The sequence below is a fragment of the Hyaena hyaena genome, unplaced genomic scaffold (genome assembly GCF_003009895.1).
Source record: "Hyaena hyaena isolate Hyena2069 unplaced genomic scaffold, ASM300989v1 scaffold_463, whole genome shotgun sequence".
Taxonomy (NCBI): Eukaryota; Metazoa; Chordata; class Mammalia; order Carnivora; family Hyaenidae; genus Hyaena; species Hyaena hyaena.
In genome coordinates, this window is record NW_024081094.1 from 1,161,094 (window position 1) to 1,181,043 (window position 19,950).

Sequence of the window (19,950 nt, forward strand, 5' to 3'; positions counted from 1 at the left end):
GTGGGTGGATTGCATTGATTGATTTGCCTATGTTGAACCATCCTTGCATTTCAAAAATAAATCCTACTTGATTGTGGTGTGTGAACCTTTAATGTACTGTTGAATTCATTTTCCCAGTATTTCGTTGAGTACTTTTGTATATATGTTTATCAGGGATATTGGTCTGTAATTTTTCTTTCTTGGAGTGTCCTTGTCTGGCTTGATTTTTACTATTGTCTTCCTAGTCTCTATTTCATTTATTTCCACTCTGACCTTTGTTATTTCCTTCTTTCTACTAACTTTGAGCTTTGTTCTTTTTCTCGTTCCTTAATGCGTAAAGTTGGGTTGTTTATTTTAGATTTTTATTTTTTTTAGTGTAGAAGTTTATTGTTATACACTCTCCTCTTAGAACTACTTTTGCTGCTTTTCCTAAGTATCGATATGTTGTTTTCATTTCTATTTGTTTCAGGTATTTTTAAATTTGAAAGTATACTTTACTCATTTATTTATTTATTAAAATTTTAAAGTATACTTGACACACAATGTTAGATTAATTTCAGGGGTACAATACAGTGATTCAACTTCTTTATAGGATATTCTATGCTCATTACGAGTGTAGTTACCATCTATTACCACACAATACCTTTGACTTTATTCACTATGCTGTGCCGTTTATTCTAATGACTTACTCATTCCCTGACTAGAAGTCTGTATTTCCCACTCCCCTTTCCCCATTCTGCCCATTATTCCACCCCCATTCTCTCTGACAACCATCACTCTGTTGTCTGTATTTATAGGTCTGACTCTGCCTTATTTTTGTTCATTTTTTTTTACATTCCACATATGAATGAAATTTTATGGTATTTGTATTTCTCAGTCTGAGTTATTTCACTTAGTATGATGCCCTCTCGGTCCATTCATGTAGTTGCAAATGGCACAGTCTCATCCTTTTTTATAGCTATGTAATATTTGTGGGTGTGTACATTATATCTTCCTTATCCATTCAACTATTGATGGGCATTTAGACTGCTGCTGTATCTTGGCTGCGTAAATAATGCTGCAATAAACATAGAGGTGAGTATATTTTTTTGAATTACTGTTTTCATTTTCTTTGAGTAAATACCTGGTAGTAGAATTATTGGATCATGTGGTATTTCCATCTTTAATTGTTTGAAGAAACCTTTGTACTGTTTTCCACGGTGGCTGTACCAATTTGCATTCCCACGAACAGTGTGTGAAGGTTCCTTTTTCTCTACATCCTCACCAACATTTGTTATTTCTTGTTTGTTATTTCTTGTTATTTCATGATTAGTGATGTTGAGCATCTTTTCATGTGTCTATTGGACATCTGTATGTCTTCTTGGAAAAAAAGTCTGTTTAGATCCTCTGCCCACTTTAAAAATTTAGAGAGAGAGCGAGCAAGCAGGAGAGGGGCAGAGAGAGAGGGAGACAGGATCTGAAGTGGCTCTGCGCTGACAGAAGACAGCCCCATGCAGGGCTTGAACTCACGAGCCATGAGATCATGATCTAGGCTAAAGTTGGACCTTAACTGACTAAGCCACCTAGTTGTCCCCCCTCTGCCTATTTTAATTGGACTATTTGTTAGTTTGAGTGTGAGCTGTGTGTGTGTGTGTTGGGGGGGGTTGTGGTGGTGCTGAGCTGTACAGGTTATTTTTTCCTTCTTTAATTCTTTAAGCCATTGGTCATTTGGAAGCATGTTGTTTAATCTCCGTATTTCTATGAATTTTCAAGTTTTCTTCTTGTAATTGATACCACTTTCATCCCATTGTGGTCAGAAAGGATATTTGATATGCTCACAGTTTCTTAAATTTGTTTTAAGAAATTTTAGTTTTTTTGTTTTTTTGGGTTTTTTTTGGTCACTTACCCTGATTTATCTTGAAGACTATTCCATATGTGCTTGAGAAGAATGTGTATTCTGTCTATTCTTCTATGTCTGTTAGGTCCGTCTTGTCTAACATAGAGTTGAAGTCAGTGTTTTTTTTACTGACTTTTTGTCTGATGATCTATTCATTGCTGGAATTAGGATATTGAAGCCCCCTATTATCCCTTTTTAGTTCAGTTATTATTCAACTCAGTAATTTGTTTGGTGTTTTGTAATTTTTGTTCATTTGCTTCTTTGTTGAAATCTAGCTTTGTTCATACATTGCTGTCTCCTGACCTCACTAATCATCTTTTTGATCATTATTTTGAACCATCAGGTAAACCACTTATCTCCTTTTCATAAAGATCTGTTGCTGGAAACTTATCTTTTTTTTTTTTTTTTCCATTTGGAAAATATTCCACCATTTCTTCATTTTCCTTGACTCTCTTCATTGTTTTCTGTGCATTGGAGAGAATAACCACCTCTTCTGGACATGACAGAGTGGTCTTGTGTAGGAAAATGAATCTCGTCAGTCAGCCCAGCTGAAGCTCCTAGTTGTCTCTTCAGGCTGATTTCCCTAGCTGCCTTTTGTTCTTAGTAGCACCCAGTATTTGAGAGCATGCCAAGACTTGTCAGTGTTCCAAAGAAGGGGATCACAGTGAGTGTCCCTTATTGATGTATTTTCTCATTACCCTGATGTGTAGGAGGAGCTCAGCGAGTTTCTAAATCTCTTTCAGAGGGAACTACTTCATGTGTGGCTGTACCTTTCCATTCTCAGGCAGAGGGGAGCTCAGGAGCCTCCCAAGGCACCATCTTGAGTACTTCTTAAAATAAAAATGTAATTTCTAACTACTACTTTTATTCATTAAATTATTCATCGGCTATTTAATGAATACTTATTAGACCTTACTTGGGGTTCTTGAGACACAGCTAAATAAAACTAAATCTTTCTGTCTTTGTGATGCGAAGACATTCTATCAGAGAAAAACAAGTAACAAATATATACTTTAACTATATCCTAATTGGTTTCAACATGAAAATTTTAGTATTTTTCAGTGCTATGTATTTTATTTCTTTTGCTTTCTAAGATAGAGAGAGAGAGAAGGAGCGAGAGAGAGAAAGAATCTTAAGCAGGTTTCATGCCCAGCACAGAGCCTGATACAGAGCTTAATCTCATGACCTTGAGATCATGACCTGAGCCAGAATCAAGAGTCAGACACTTAACTGACTGAGCCACCAAGGTGCAAGCAAGTCCTGTGTATTTTCTAAATTCCATTGTGATTTCTTCTTTGGCCTATAATCTAGGCATTATAGTCACATAATGTAGTCTTAATAATTCTTATTCTTTGATATTCAAGGAAACCTGCTTTCTGGGTAAAATTATGGGCAGTTAAAAAATGTTTTTGAAAAGATGTATGTGATTTAATTGTTGGGTTATTTTATGTGGCCTTTAGACAAAAACTGTTAATTGTATTATTTTAATTATTTTTGTCTGCTTGCCTATACATTACATATTGTTTTAAAATATTCCATGATTTTTGCACTTTTTCATTTTTCTTCTAATTCTGGGTTTTGATTTCTCTATTATGAAGGTACATTATCAGATGTTTTCAAGTTCATGAATTTAGTCATTCCATTGAATCATTTTTCTAATGATTAGGTGGTACTAACTTTATATCTAGTAATTCTTTTGTCCTAAGATTTCTGTAATTTTGAAAATACATATCTAGTCTTTTTTCAGCTTGTTTTGGCTAGTTTCTTTATCTTTTTATTTTCTCTGCATCACTAGGTTTTAGTTATGTCTCGTAAATAGTATACATTTATTTTTCTGACAATTTTATAGTTTCTTTTAACATTTTTTTTTTTTAATTGAGAGCCAGAGAGAGACAGAGCATGAGCTGGAGAGGGGCAGAGAGAGGGGGAGACACGGAATCCAAAGCAGGCTTCAGGCTCTGAGCTGTGAGCACAGAGCACACCACGGGGCTTGAACTCACAAATCGTGAGATCATGACCTGAGCTATAGTCGGATACTTAACTGACTGAGCCACCCACACGCCCCACAATCCTACAGTTTCTTTTTTTACCTGATGAACTTAGTCTACTCAAATTTATTATGATTACTGGCATGTTTTTTCACATCTAAGATATCTCTGATTATAAGATACATCATCATTTTATATACATATGTTGACTCTCCATTAGATGCTTAAAAGTTCATAATTATCTGTCACTTGAATCATTGTTTTTGTGCTTATATACAGCCTGCTTTATATCCAATACCTAATACTTCCCATTAAACTATGATACAATACCTTTAAAATAGTCTTACATGTGGAACTTATACTCAGTTGGTACAGTCCTGTCTTAACATTTTTTTTTCACTAATATCAAGTTTAAGTACCACTTTTCTGTTTTTGGACTGGTAAATTAATTAATTTTTCTACGTGCACAAATCATTTTTAATGACAATTAAATGTAACACATAACATTATTAGCAATGTATAAGAGTCAATGGAAATGAAGACAGACATCTGGCACTAGGTTTGTACCTGTGTAGGCAGTGACAACTGTCACACTGCTATGTGGTCAACAGCAACTATAAGGTGTCTTCAGTTACAAGATACATTCACATTTCAGAGATAATATAATATGAAAACATGTGTGGCTAAAAATTGATATGAAATTGATATTTAGTTCTGTTTCCTATTTTATATTTTCCCTGCCTTAAAAAAAAACCTGTTATTTTCCTATCTTCCTTTTTTTTTTCCAATTTTTGCCAATCTTCCTATTTTTAGGGTTTTTAAATTCTTTTTTCCTTTACTGATATTGAAGTTACTAATTTTATTTCTATTATTTTAGAGATTGCCTTTAAACTTTCAATATACTCTCTTGATTTAATAAACTATGAAGCTAATCATTGTCTCCTCTTTTCTCCTGGATACATATATGGCATTACGACACTGTAACTCTAGTCATCATGTCCTGTTTTGTTCGTTATTTTGTTCAAGTGAGCCTTTTCTCACTTCTTACCTTAACCTCACTTTTATCACTGTTGTATTTGACTTTCAGACTTTATTTTAGGTTTAATTGAGAAAAGTAATATCTAGGGTTTGGTATCCTTACATCTTATGGTCTACTTGTATTCCATTGCATTTTAATGTCAAATCCTAGGGAATAACTTTTTACCTAGTTGAGGCATGTTGCTCTTTCTTAACTGGTTGCCCTGGCCAGTGGGTTTGTATATTCCAATTAGCCAGGCTTGGTCATGTGACCAACTGAGATGTAAGGGCGGGAGTACTGTGTGAAGTAGCCCTACAGGTCCGTATGGGTAGTGGGAGGTTTGGGTCCTCAGGAAAAACTAGATAGAGTTCCTAGTGAATAGAAAACAAGTGCTAGGAGGGCAGATAGCCTATATGTCCAATATGTATTTTTACCACCTCATCAGAGCTTTCAATGGAAGTTTATTTTTGTTAAGTTTATTTATTTATTTTGAGAGAGAGAGGGAAAGAAGGCAAAAGCAGAGAAGAGGCAGAGAGAAGGGAGAGAGAGAATTGCAACCAGGGTCCTCACTGTCAGCACAGAGCCCCATGCAGGGCACAAACCCATGAACTCTGAGATCATGACCTGAGCTGAAACCAAGAGTTGGGCTCTTAACCACTGAGCCACCTAGGTGCCCCTTTAAAAAATATTTTACCTGGGGCGCCTGGGTGGCTTAGTCGGTTAAGCGTCCGACTTTCGCTTAGGTCATGATCTCGCGGTTCGTGGGTTCGAGCCCCGCGTCGGGCTCTGTGCTGACTGCCGGCTCAGAGCCTGGAGCCTGTTTCAGTCTGTGACTCCCTCTCTCTCTGACGCTCCCCTGCTCAAGCTGTCTCTCTCTCTCTCTCTCTCCTAGAAATAAATAAAAACATTTAAAAAAAATTTTTTTAAAATATTTTATCTTGTCAGAAATTTAAATGAAGGTGTAAGGCTGCCGTACTGTCAACACTATCACTGTCTATGATTGAGCATTCTTTTCAGTTCCATCATCAAGTCCTACCAGTTTTGCTTTCTGAAATCTCTGAAATCTATGTACCATCGGTAGTCTAGTCCAAGCTGTAGTCCTCTTTTCTCTGGTCAATCAAAATTAAATCCTTACTGATGGGCCCAGTATGTACTATGGTTCCCCTTCAGACTGTTCTCCACACTGCAGTGTAGTGATCTGTTCAGAACACATGTCTAATTATGTGTTTCCGATCCTCCACCTAGACCTCAAGTTTTAAAAGCCTTTCATTAGGCAGAAGTTATTAACCAGATTTGCATCTGGCCCACCATCACTTCTCCAACTGTTCTGGCTCAATGATTTCCTTTCATATAGATCCGATTATACATCCTCTTGTTACTATCTACCTCTCCCGTTTACATTTATTATAATTACAGTTTTGCACTTGTGTATGAGTATTTGATGAATGTCCGATTTCTCCATTAGACTATAAAAGCACATACCATGTCTGTTTTCCATCATCTTTTAATTGTACCAGCTAGAATGTGACTAAGCTTACAGTAGAAAATAAATATTTGTTTCATTCATTAATTGAGTGATTACTATAAAGAGACCTCCATGGTAACGAGGATAAGTTATTTGTTCAACATTCACCTCCAAGAGCTTTCTAGTCCATTGGTTTTGGATTTAGGCCTTCCAGTGTAATCTGACTTGGAAGTTTATGGAGAATATTATGTAGTTATCAGACGACAAGTGCGGGATGTTTCGAATATAGGTCAACACAGAGTTATGTTTGTGTGAAGTAATGTGAAAGGAAGATTCAGACTTGAAAGTGGTAGGGCGATAGTGGCTGAAATCAACAAGGAGTAGTCCATCGCACTGGTTGGATATCTGTTGTCCGAATTGGCACACAAATCAATGATTTATCTAGTTGACACCCCCATTTTTCCTTGTGCTTTTCTGCTTACATGTCTTGGGTTTGATGATATATTTGCTGCCATGGCCGCTTGCTTTTAGACAAGAAGCAGGAAGCTTCTACCAACTTCTACCTCAGAAAGCATATAACCTTTCCCAGAGTCAGTTTTGTGCTGAATGGGCCAGGACTAGGGCAGGGATGTTTCTCCCCAAGTTTGGGCACCACACTGGTAAAAGTAGTCTGCTGTGGGGTGGGAAGAAAGCCTTTTCTTACCTCTTCTTCTGTAACAGGATTGGACTCCTTCTTCTGTGCATACTGTCTTGTTTTCTTTTTGCTTCAGACATGGATAATCCATTCCTCCTGCACTTCCCTTGGTACTACTGCATGGGGGAAAGTGGAATGACTTTACATGCATCAAGGCGAAAAGAGAGTTTTGCTTGATATAAGCAAGTTTAGGTTTTTGTTACTGTAAAGAGGTCTGGGTTTATAATTTATACCCAAGATCAACTAACATTGAAGTAATAGTTTCTTCAAATGGTTGTTAGCGTTGCTGACATTAAAAATTTTGGAAAATGGTTAAGAAAATTGTGCCTAAGTTGACTCTGCTGTAAAGTAGATGGATATATTTTAGTAAATTTGTGTTTTGTTTTGTTTGCATCCATCATGTGAAATAAAGGAACGTTTATGGAGTAGGAGAAAGAGAAGGAGAAATGTTAGAAGCAATCATAAGAGGACAGTGTTTGATAAACATACTGAAAATTTACTTGAAGAATTTGATCTTGTTCTCCATCTGTCAGATGCTGATATTTAATCATATTCAATACTAGTTTCACCATCTTTCCTTTAAACATAATACTAACACTTAGCCCAATGCCTTGCAAAGCCTAGCCTCATGGTAAATAAATACTGGTTAGCTGAATTAATGAAGGAAGGCATGGATGAAGAGTGAATGGATGAGTGGCAAGATTCTAGACCGTTACGGCACAAATAAATATGCAAGTCAATTTATCAAGATTTGAAAAAGAATTTTTAAATAATTTCGATAATGGAGATGAAAGGATTGCTTGGATCTAAAATTTGAACAGCGGAATTTTCAGAAGTTGAATTTCTATATCTAAAATACAAATGGCAAATATAAGATAAAGTGAGATAACTTGAAATGAACTTAATTATGAGATACACATTCTTTAGGAATGACTGATTGCAAGAGTCAGAAGATGATTTTTAAGAGTTGATTCTCATTCTCACCTGATTTATTTTAGAGTTTTGCCACATAAAAATTGTCCTGAACTTCCGAGGAGGACAGCTACCATATGTTTGCATGTATAGGTGGATTAGGAGGAACTTAACGGCGGACCATGGGGGAGAAGAAGGGGAAACATAGTTGGGGAGAGGGAGGGAGGCAAACCATGAGAGACTCTTGAATGCAGAGAACAAACTGAGGACTGATGGGGTGGGAAGGGAGGGGATGGGGGGTGATGGGCATGGGGGAGGGCACCTGTGGGGATGAGCACTGGGTGTTATATGGAAACCAACTTGACAATAAACTGTTTTTTTTTTTAAAAAAGAAAAAGATGTCCTGAACTTTCTAGTTAAGATGAATCAGTTTTTGCTTCTGAATTATCATAGAGTTTAATTTAGCACATTTGAATCAGTGGATTTTACCATGTATCATTTACTGGGTTTAATGCTTTATATCTATAAAATATTTTCCCCTACATTTGGATCTGTATGATTAATATCTGTTGTTTTCCATGTTTGAATATTTGAATATAGCTTATGGCAAAGTGTGGGCTCTGGTGTCTGATAGATTTAGAGTTTCAGTCCCCAATCTGCTACTTCTCAGTGAGCAAATTATTCAACTTGTCGAACCTTAGTTGTATCTTGTGTAATGTGGAGACGATACCCACCATAAGATGTTCTTGGAAGGATGCAAAAGTGAATATATGTGAAGTGCTTAGCCCGGTGTTCAGTAATTGTGAACAACTAACTCTCCCCACCCCCTTGTGTTTTGTTCTGCAGCTTTCCCCACAAATAAACCAGATAAAGATGCGAGACATGTAATAAAAGTGGTGAGTATTGCTCTTAAATTTGCATTTCACTTTTTTCTGCTTTACTCATTGTATCTTTGTAAAAACATTTCTTAACGTAGCTTTTCTAATTTCACTTATCAGTAAATATAGTATTATGGTATATTTTCACATTCTTAAAATGTAAAGACTGGAGAACTTTGTTCTTCTGTGTTGACATTTATCACCTTTATATCCTATCTAGCTATCTCTCCTCTCCTTCCTTCCTTTCCTTCTTCTCTTCTCTTCTCTAGATTGTAAGATCCTTAAAGACAAGGATGAGGTTTTATTTTTGTTTGTATCCCCTATGCCTAACACAATGAATCAGATATAGTGGACACTCAGTAAAGGTATCATGTATGAACGAACCCAGGGTAGTCCTGATGTCCATGTTGGTAGATAATGTCTGTGTTTGTGTCCATATATAATTCCCAGTACTTTTAGTAAGTTCTCTCCATAAGAAGACTGCTTTTCATGTGTAGGATTTTATAGAAATACCATTACAGGATGTTAAGTTTAAACATGAGATTATTTAGTTTAGTTAGTGCTTTTCTGCGATTTTTGGTGGAAGTGTGATGCCTGTGTTTAATAATAAATTGTCCAAGAATTATTATATATTACTGGGGCGCCTGGGTGGCTCAGTCAGTTGGGCGACCCACTTCGGCTCAGGTCACGATCTCACGGTACGTGGGTTCAAGCCGCGCATCAGGCTCTGTGCTGACAGCTAGCTCAGAGCCTGGAGCCTGTTTCAGATTCTGTGTCTCCTCTGCTCATGCTGTCTCTCTCAGAAATAAATTTTAAAAAACATTAAAAAATTTTTTTAAAAAGAATGATTATGTATTACTAATGTATACTCATATTTTCACCGTTGAAATACCAATTGTATCTTTAAGATTATTTTTTCCTAATAAAATTAATTGTTCTTGTATTTTATAGGAATATCAGGAAAATGGCCCATTATTTTCAGAACTTAAATTTTATCAAAGAGCTGCAAAAAAAGACTGCAGTAAGTAAATTTAGCAAAGCAAGCTACTTCTGTGTGTATATAGTTTGCTAAAGTGAGTGTTAATATTTTTCTCTTTTCTGGCCTTCTGGAAAATTCTTTTCAATCACAAATTTTCTTGTAAAATGATACAATCCACTATTATAGAAAAATAAGATAGATGGTGTGTAAATGTTGATATTACATACATAATGAGTTAACATATTTCAAATCAAAGTTGCTTCTACTACTTTATATATAATATCAGGTTGTTGGTCTAAGCTACCAAGAGTTCTTTAAGTGTGAAAGATAGTAGAATGAAATCATATTTTTCATAGAAAACCATTTGAAGTCAAAGGTCATAAAGAAAAGATATTAAAATGGACAGTAGATATATAAACAAAGGAGTGGCCATAGAATGGATTAGTGTAAGGTATATGGAAATGATTAAACATCAAAGTGTTTTAGAACATAAGCTAAGAGTGTTAGAAACTTGAATGTTGGGAAATGAGTTGGAGCTGGAAATGGAAACATGTAAGTGCCACCAGTTAGAGGAATTTAATGAGAAATGGATGTGAGCAGAGCTGAAGAATAACTGAATTATTTTATAAATACTGTAGGATATAGATGGACTAAGTAAAGCTTTACAGAAGTTGATATGAATAAAAATGATACAGTCAAGGTCCTCTACATTGTGTTTAAGGAAAAGAATAATGAGAATAGACTCAATAATTAACATTATTTTCCGTAATAAAACCTAAATGTTAGGAAAGTAGTCTTTACTAACTGCTCAAAATATTGTCAGGGTGACAAATAGAACCATTAAACTTGATTTTTTATTGTAGAGCTGTGTTGCACATTAAACATATATGGTGGAAAAGTGGAAAATAAGCTACCTGATGGTTTCAGTGGATGTGATTTTTTTTTAACTAAATTTAATCAAAAGAGTTTCTGTATAACAATTTCATAGTAAATGATTTTTCTGCCCAATTTCTATTTTTTCGACTACCATGGCTTTAGATTTTTAAGTAATAGGAAATAAAAAAAGCCATCCCTCTACTGATTCTTTAGTAGTTAACATATGTTATATTTTATTTTATTTTATTTTAATTTTTTGAACATATGTTATGTTTTGGAATTTAACATATAAGGGAATGAAGTTTTTTTCATGAATAGAAGCATTGTATATATGACAGCAATGCATTTTATGACCGTGACGACTTTTGTTTTGGTTACAATTGATTTAATTTAAAATTTCTGTGTATGTTTTTATGTTAATTATGGTGATAAAGAGAATTTAAAAGCCATTAGATAGGTAGATATTAGATTCTTTAAAACATTTTCCAGGAAAGTCTGATTTCTACTTAGGTTAGCTAAATAAGTTTTAGGATCTATGTAAAAGTGAGAAATAACATTTCTAAAAATATATATATCTTTTTTCCTGTTAAACTTGTCTTTGTAGTCAAAAACTGGATAGAACTCAAACAACTTGATTACTTAGGAATTCCTATGTTTTATGGATCCGGAATTACTGAATTCAAGGGAAGAAGGTAAAATGGAATTATTATAAATTAAGTGTTCTATAACTGTTTCTTATATGGTGTAATACCCTTTGCTCTATAACTGATTACCCAAATCATAGTGGTTTATAACAGCAGACTAATATCGTCTTAGTTTCCATGATCAGTTTCTATAACTGGCTTACCAGCTCGGGACTTCTGAGGATGTAGTTAGCTGTCTGCTGGGTTACAGTCATCTCCCTACTTGACTGGGGAAGAGAAGGACCTCTTTTATTTTTTTTATTTTTTTTATTTTTATTTATTTCTAGGAGAGAGAGAGACAGCATGAGCAGGGGGAGGGTCAGAGAGAGAGGGAGTCACAGACTGAAACAGGCTCCGGGCTCTGAGCTGGCAGTCAGCACAGAGCCCGACGCGGGGCTCGAACCCACGAACCGCGAGATCATGACCTAAGCGAAAGTCGGACGCTTAACCGACTAAGCCACCCAGGCGCCCCGAGAAGGGTCTCTTTTCAAAGTCACTCTTGTGGCTATAGGCAGCCCTCACTTTCCCACCATGTAGATCTCTCCATAGACTACCTCAATGTTATAGACGTGGTAGCTGGCTTCCCCTAGAGGAAATAATGGGAATGGAGAGAGAGAGGGAGAAAGAGAGCATGTACACAAACACACACTGTACACACACACACACACACACACACACACACACACACACAAGAGCATGCATCCAAGAAGAAAGCCACAGCCTTTTGATAATTGAAACTTTTAAAAAAAATTTTATTTAAATTCTAGTTAGTTTATATATGTGTGTGTGTATACATATATATATTATATATATACGTATATATATAATATATATATTATATATACGTATCTAATACGTATATACGTATTAGATACGTATATATATGTGTATATATACGTATATATATTATATATATATATATATATATATATATATGTTGTGCCCTCCTTAATCCCCATCACCCATTTTCTTTGACTGACTTCTTTCAAATCTTATAGTGATATCACATCATTTCCGCTCTAGTCTCTTTGCTAGAGGCAAGTCACTAAGTCCACTCCATATGCAAGAAAGGAGATTCAATTAAACTTCATCTCTTGAGAAAGGGCACAACAAAGAATTTGTAGAAATATTTTTTAAATCATCGCATGTAGCTAATCATAACATATAAATAAGTGAGTAGTGATTTTTAAAGAAGAGACAATTCGGGGCACCTGGGTGGCTCAGTTGGTTAAGCATCTGACTTCAGCTCAGGTCATGACCTTATGTATGGTTAATGAGTTTGAGCCCCATGTCGGGCTCTGTGCTGACAGCTCGGAGCCTGGAGCCTGCTTCAGATTCTTTGTCTTCCCCTCTCTCTGCCCTTCCCCCACCCATGCTCTGTCTTTTTCTCTCAAACTTTAAAAAGAAAAAAAGTTGTATTTGTTAGGGACCCCATTTTGTCCTTTCAATAGCCTTTTAAGACAGGTGATACTTTCTTTCCTAAGTGAGAAAATAGGTTCAGTGTTCAGTACCTTGTTCAAATGGTCTTTAAATGCTATCAATAAAAAATGAACAAACAGTAACCTTGAAACAAAGTAAAGGGCTGCTAATAGAGAACTGAGTGACTGAGTAGGTCATGGTATATCCATATCATGTAATATTATGCAGCCCATTGAAGAAATCAATTACAGCCATACCAGTTGAGGGGCATCTAGGTGGCTCAGTGATTAAATGTCCGACTCTTGATTTTGGTTCAGGTCAGGACCTCACAGTTCATGGGATCAAGCATCATGTCGGGCTTCATACTGTGAGCATGCAGAGCCCACTTGAGATTCTCTCTCTCTGCCCTTCTTCCCCCCACCTCAGAATAAACAAACATTTTAAAAAAAGCTAATGCAGTTGATTTGGAAGGATTTCAGTGAGATATTAATGAAAAAGGTATGATGCAGCAAAGTGCATATAATAGATCACATTTTTGTAAAACAAGAAGAAACATTCCTTTATGTCTGTGTTCATGTGTGGATACATGGATCAATAAAGAATAGGGGCTGGTGTGGTTATGTTAAGTAAAGAGAAGAAAAGAAGGGACAGGTACCAAACAGAAAGGAAGTACATTTTTTTAAAACGTCATGTTTGTAAGTGTATAGAGAAAGTAATTATGATTTATAAGCTCAAGAAACAAATATAAATAAAATTTTCTGTCCAGAAAAATAATTTGTTCAAGGTGAGAGCAAAATAATTTGCTCACACAGTGAGAAGGTGATGGAGTCAAAATGAGTCAAACTCAGGACTCTTTAATTTAGAAAGTATCTTCTTTTCATGGTCTGAGTGAGTATGAATGTTTCAGCACGACGTTCTCTTCTCCCAGAAAACTAACTGCAAAGTAAATACTGACTAGTATTTTTTTGTAAAAGAACAGCAACATTATTAAGGTAAACACATGGTTCAGGTTGCAATAGTCTTCATTGTTAGGTTGAGGGTATTTTTCCTGGTTTCAAATTCGTAAATAGGCAGTTTCAAGCATTGCTATTTTAAGATCTCTTTTTGACGTCTCTTTCTTATAGTTACAGATTTATGGTAATGGAAAGACTAGGAATAGATTTACAGAAGATCTCAGACCAGAATGGTACTTTTAAAAAGTCAACTGTCCTGCAGCTAGGTGTCCGAGTGGTAAGAAGGAATGACTTATTTCACATGCCTCGTTTTCAGATTATTTACTTGTTACAATACACGAATCGTTGCCCTTTGTGGAATTATCAGAGAATGAAGGATTATTGCCCTAGAAATGTCAGTTATTTAGAGTAGAGGCTATTTTGGTGAAATTGATAACAGTGGGCTCTGTAAGTGACAGAATGTGCTGTGTTTGGCACTACAAACTCAATTAGGCATTGGTTCTACAGTCTGATTTTTTTCCCCTCACAGCTTTGCTTTACATATCAGAACAAGCTTGCATTGCTATAAGAATAACCTCTCTTTTGTCACTTATATTTATAACAATGCAAACTATGGCAAAATATATTATTTTCCATACTAAACATGTGACAGTATGGGGCGCTATGCAGTTTTTATTATGAGTTTGGGATGGTGGCAGTAATTAGTATGGCAATGAATAATATATACTTTGCCAAATAAGAAGCAATGAAATCTTAATAGCACCCATGCACACATTTTGTTTATACCACATATTTGTCTTATCTTGTTTGTGTTGGGTTTGCCCAAGCTCCATTTTATTTTTTCCATTTTAAATAGAATGAAACTCCTCATGCCAGGTTGAGATGTGGCAAATAGAACTCGTTAATTTTCCCGTTCATCCATTCATCCATTTAGCCAGCCAGCGAGTGTTTATTGAGCACTGGGTGAAGGTAATATGCAAGGCTCAAGGGCTTCAAAGATGTAGCTCAGGTTTTTTTTTCTATTACTGTCCAGAGGGAGAATGCCTCTGAGCTCATGGACATTGTGTTCTGTTCTGGGGTCTCCAAAACTTGATTTATAATCACTGCTTGGGTGAGGAATTCCTGAGTGGGCTTCATGATTATTGTACAGTGTATCTTGGGTTTTTTCCTCCTTTCACAGTGTGATTTGGCCACCAGGCCGTCAGGAACACAGGCATTGGCATTGTTGAATCTTGGTCCCCTTTCATCAGAAGTTAATTAAAACACTTGATATTTGAGCATCATGTTATTCAACTTTCTTTCCAGGATAAGTGACCAGTTCATGTGATATTTTCGAATAGACAAACACATAATTGTACAATATGTCACTTTGTTGCTGTTAATAAGAAAAAATACATGTTACTCTATATTCAAAATGTTCAAGTTGATCATGAGTACAAAATAGGTATCAATATGACCTCATATATTTCTTTTCACAGTTAGATGTTCTGGAATATATACATGAAAATGAATATGTTCATGGTGATATAAAAGCAGCAAATCTACTATTAGGTTATAGAAATCCAGACCGGGTAAGTACAGTATTAAGTTTTTGCTTTCAGTAGGGATCCTCAAAGTATTATATTGAGACATTCAAAAAACAAACACCTAACCCAGGAAGAGTTTATAAATGAGGATTAACATGATGAAGGTTGTGATTTATCTTACCCTTATCTCATTTAATGTACTTAATTGATAAGTAATTAGGATAAGGAAACTAAGACTCAGAGGGGTTAATTTGTTGGTGGACATATAGGAAGGTGGCTGAAATTTGAACTTCACAGTGAATATAAGCAAGGAACCATCAAAATTCAGTGGGAGAAGGGATGGGTATGTGCAGAGAAGAAGAAAATTAAGTCATATTAGCTTCTTTTTCTGTGTATAAACACTTAAGTCTTAAACAGAGCAGCTTTTCCAGTGGAAATTTCCCTGATGATGGAAGTATTCTATACGGTAGTGTCCAGCATGGTAGCCTTGAGCCACATGTGGCTCTCAAGCACCTGATACATGGGTAGTGTACCACCAAGGCTGACGAGGATGGATCGAGTCAGGAACTCTCATTCATTGCCTTTGGAAATGCAAAATGCTATGGCCACTGTGGCAGACAGTTTGGCGGTTTCTTCAAAAACTGAACATATTCATAACATATGATCTGTAGTTACACTGCTTGGTATTTACCCAGAGGAGCTGAAAACTTATATCCACACAAAAATCTACACACACATGTTTATAGCAGCTTTATTCATAGTTGCCAAAACTTGCAGCAATGAAGATGTCCTTTAATAGGTGAATGGATACATAAACTTGGGTGTATCTGAATAAGGCAACATTACTCAGTGTTAACCAGAAACAAGCAGTCAAGACATGAAAAGACATGAAAAAACTTACATGCATATCACTAAGTGAAAATCCGTATAATTCCAACTCTACAATGTTTCGGAAAAGACGAAACTATGAAGAGACTAAAAAGATCAGTGATCGCCAGGGGCTAAAGGGGAGGGAGTGACAAGTAGGCAGAGCACAGAAGATTTTTAGGGATGTCAAGCTGTCCTGTCTGATACTACAATGGTGGACACATCTTGCTCCACATTTGTCAAAACTCATAGAATGTTCAACACCAAAAATGAGCCCCAGTACAAACTATAGATTTTTGGTTATAATGGCGTGTTGCTGTGTAATGAATGTAGGTTCATCGATTTTAGCAGATGTAATACTGTCCAGTATGGGATGGTGGTAGTGGGGAGACTGCCTGGAGGGAGGGGCAGTGGGTATATGAGAACTCTCTGTACTTTCCACTCAGTTCTACCTGAATTGCTCTACATTTACCAAAATTGAATCTAAAACTGTTCTAAAAAAAGAATCTCTAAAAACTGTGGCTAATGTGACTGAGGAACCAAATTTTTAATTTAATTAGTAATTTTTTATTTTACCTTGCTTTCTTCCCGCCACCCCCAGCTTTCTCGAGGTAGGATTGACAAACAAAAGATGGAGATATTTAGGTTGTACAACATGATTTTTTAAAGCTGTGCAAAGTGATGATATCATAGATGTTGTGTAGTGATCACCGTCATCTATTTAATTAACGAATTCATTGTTTCATATAGCTTCTCTTTTGTTTGGTGATGTGGTAAGAACACTGAAATCTACTCTTAGCAAACTTGAAGTACACAGCATTATTAACTGTAGTCACAATGCTGTAGGTTAGATTATTCATCTTTTTTGACCAACATCTCCCCATTTCCTCCAACCCCTCCCCCCCCCCCAACCAGCCCTAGCATTCACTTTTAGACTCACTGGTTCTGTAAGTTTCACTGTTTTACATGTCACATATAAGTGAGATAACAGTCTTTCTGTGTCTGAATTAATGTTCTCCAGGTCCATCCATGGTGTCACACATGGCACATTTCCTCTTATGGCTGAATAATTCTGTCGCACGTATATACCACATTTTCTTTATTCATTCATCCATCCGTGAACACTAAGGTTCTTTACTTATTTTGGCTGTTGTGAAAAATGCTGCATTAACACAGGAGTGCACATATCTCTTTAAGAGAATGATTTATTTTCCTTTTGATACATACCCAGGAGCTGGATTGCTGGATCATGTGGCATGTGACGGTTGTATTGAGAGGAACTGCTTGGCTGTTTTGCATAAAGACTATATGGTGCACAAGGGTTCCCTTTCCTTCACACCCTCCCTAACACTGCTATCTCTTGTCTTTTTTATAATAACCATCCTAACGTGTATTGAGCGATGTCTCATTGTGGCTTTGGTGCTCATTTTCCTGATGATCATAATACCAAGCACCTTTTCTTACATCTGTTGGGCATGTGCATGCCTTCTTTGGAAAAATATCTATGCAGGTCCTTTGTATATTTTTTCCTTGGCTTATTTTCTTGCTAGTGAGTTGTATGAGTTCTTCTGTATATTGGGTATTAACCCTTTATCATATCTATGGGTTGCAAATATTTTCTACAGTTTGGCAGTTTGCCTTTTTGTTTTGTTCGTAGCTTCTATTGCTGTGCGGAATCTTTTTGGTTTGATGTAGTTCTACTTGTTTGTTTTGGGTTTCGTTGCCTGTGCTTTTGGTATCAGTTGGAAGAATCATTGCCATGACCTATGTCCATGGATTGCAGGAATTAATAGTGTCAAAATGTCCATACTACCCAAAGCAATCTACAGATTCACTGCAATCCCTGTGCAAATTCCAATGGCATTTTCCATAGAAACAGAAAAGAGAATCCTAATATTTGTATGGGACCCCAAAAGACCATGAATGGCCCAAGCAATCTTGGGAATAAAGTTGGAAGCATCATACTTCCTGATTTTCAAACTATATGACAAAGTTGTAGTATAAGAACAGTGTTCTATTAGCATAGAAACAGTGGAACAGAACAGAGAGTTCAGCAATAAGCCCACACATGTATAATGAACTAGTCTCTGACAAGGGCACCAGTAATATACCACGGGGAAAGGATAGTCTCTTCAAGAAATAATAGTGGAACAGCTGCATGCAAAAGAATGAAACTGGACTCTTATACACCACACACAAAAATTAACTCAGACTGGATTAAAGACTTAAGGCCTGAAATCATAAAACCAGAAGTAAACACAGGGAAATAGCTTAATTTCAATTAATTTAACTTTCAATAACTACATGTGGCTGGAAGCCACCTTATCAGACAAAAGAGATTTAAAACTTTAAAAATTGAATCTATAAAAAATGTAAAAAAATCATAGTTGAATATTTACCTGAACCCTGAGGATGAGGAAAGACATTTTTAAATAATGGTACAAAAGAACAAATCCTAGAAAATATTGAGAAATTTCAAATTCTAAGATACCTATATTTAAAAAGTTGAAAAAAAGAAAAGAAATGAGAAACTGGAGAGTAGAATCATGACAGATGTTTGAGGAGATGTATCAAACTCAAACATATTAATAAGAAAAACACTAAATATTTTCTTAATGATTAAAAGGAATTAACAGACAGAACGAGGAAGAAATACAGCAGCCAGAAATGGAGAAACAAAAGTTTACCGTCACTAGAAAGAAGAGAGACGCGGATAAAAACAACGAGATAACATTTTAAAAGAACTTATCAAATTGGAAAAGCCTAAAATATTAATCCGATGATATCGAACTGATGAAGTGCAGGCACTTGTCGCCGGCCAGTGGGAATGGAAATTAAATGGGAGTAGAAGAAGAAATTAAGTTAATGGAAGGGCAATTTGGCAATGTATATTAAAATCCTTTAAATGTCTGCATACATTTTTAAGGTTAGGTTTTGTGAAGTATAATTTACAAACAGTAAAATTCACCGTTTTAACTGTACAGCTTGATGTGTTTTGACACATGCATATCATATAACCAGTGCTACAATCACGATACAGAATGTTCCTATCGTTCTCATACTTTCTCTCCTACCCCTTGACTCAGTCAGTCCCCTTCTTTCACTCCCCTAACCCCTGGCAATGATTTCAGCCCCCATAGTTTTTGCATTTTTAAGGAATGTCATATACATGGAATTGTAGGGTATATACCCTTGTGTCTGGCTTCCTTCACTGAGCATTTACCTGGACTGTAGTTATTAGTAGTTCATTCTTCTTTAATTATACATAGTATTCCATTGAAAACTACTGCAGTGTATCTGTTTATCTCTTGGAGATCTGCGTTTTTTCCAGTTTAGGGACAATTATTAGTGAAGTTGCTATAAGCATTCATGCAAAGTTATGTAGGTATATGTTTTAACAACTTCTAGGTAGACAACTAGGTGGGATAACTGGATCATATGGAAGTGTATGTTTAATTTAAAAGAAGCAAAGGCGCCTGAGTGGCACAGTCAGTTAAGCGTCCTCGGCTCAGGTCATGATCTTGGGGTTCGTGAGTTCGAGCCCTGTGTCGGGCTCTGTGCTGAAAGCTTGGGGCCTGGAGTCCTGCTTCGGATTCTGTGTCTCCCTCTCTCTCTGCCCCTCCCCCACTGGTGCTCTATCTCTGTCTCTCAAAAATAAATAAATGTTAAAATTTTTTTTTTAATTTAAAAAAAATAAATAAAAGAAGCCACCAAACTGTTTTCCAGAGCGGTGTACCATTGTTATACATTCCCACCAGTGATGTGTAGTTCTCCACATCTTGTCACCACTTGGTTTCATTAGTTTTTAAAATTTTAGCCATTATAGTAAATGTGTTG

At 36.1% G+C, this 19,950-nt stretch overlaps 1 protein-coding gene across 3 annotated transcripts in view; it reads left to right on the forward strand.

Annotated features, from left to right (window-relative positions):
- Positions 1 to 19,950, forward strand: part of VRK2 (VRK serine/threonine kinase 2) — a 100,766-nt gene that overhangs the window by 18,937 nt on the left and 61,879 nt on the right. For all 3 annotated transcript variants that reach the window (XM_039253750.1, XM_039253749.1, XM_039253751.1), the window contains 5 exons: positions 8,779 to 8,828; positions 9,762 to 9,831; positions 11,270 to 11,357; positions 13,892 to 13,997; positions 15,199 to 15,291. In XM_039253750.1, the coding sequence (XP_039109681.1) occupies positions 8,779 to 8,828; positions 9,762 to 9,831; positions 11,270 to 11,357; positions 13,892 to 13,997; positions 15,199 to 15,291 (407 nt within the window). The remainder of the gene's footprint in view (positions 1 to 8,778; positions 8,829 to 9,761; positions 9,832 to 11,269; positions 11,358 to 13,891; positions 13,998 to 15,198; positions 15,292 to 19,950) is intronic.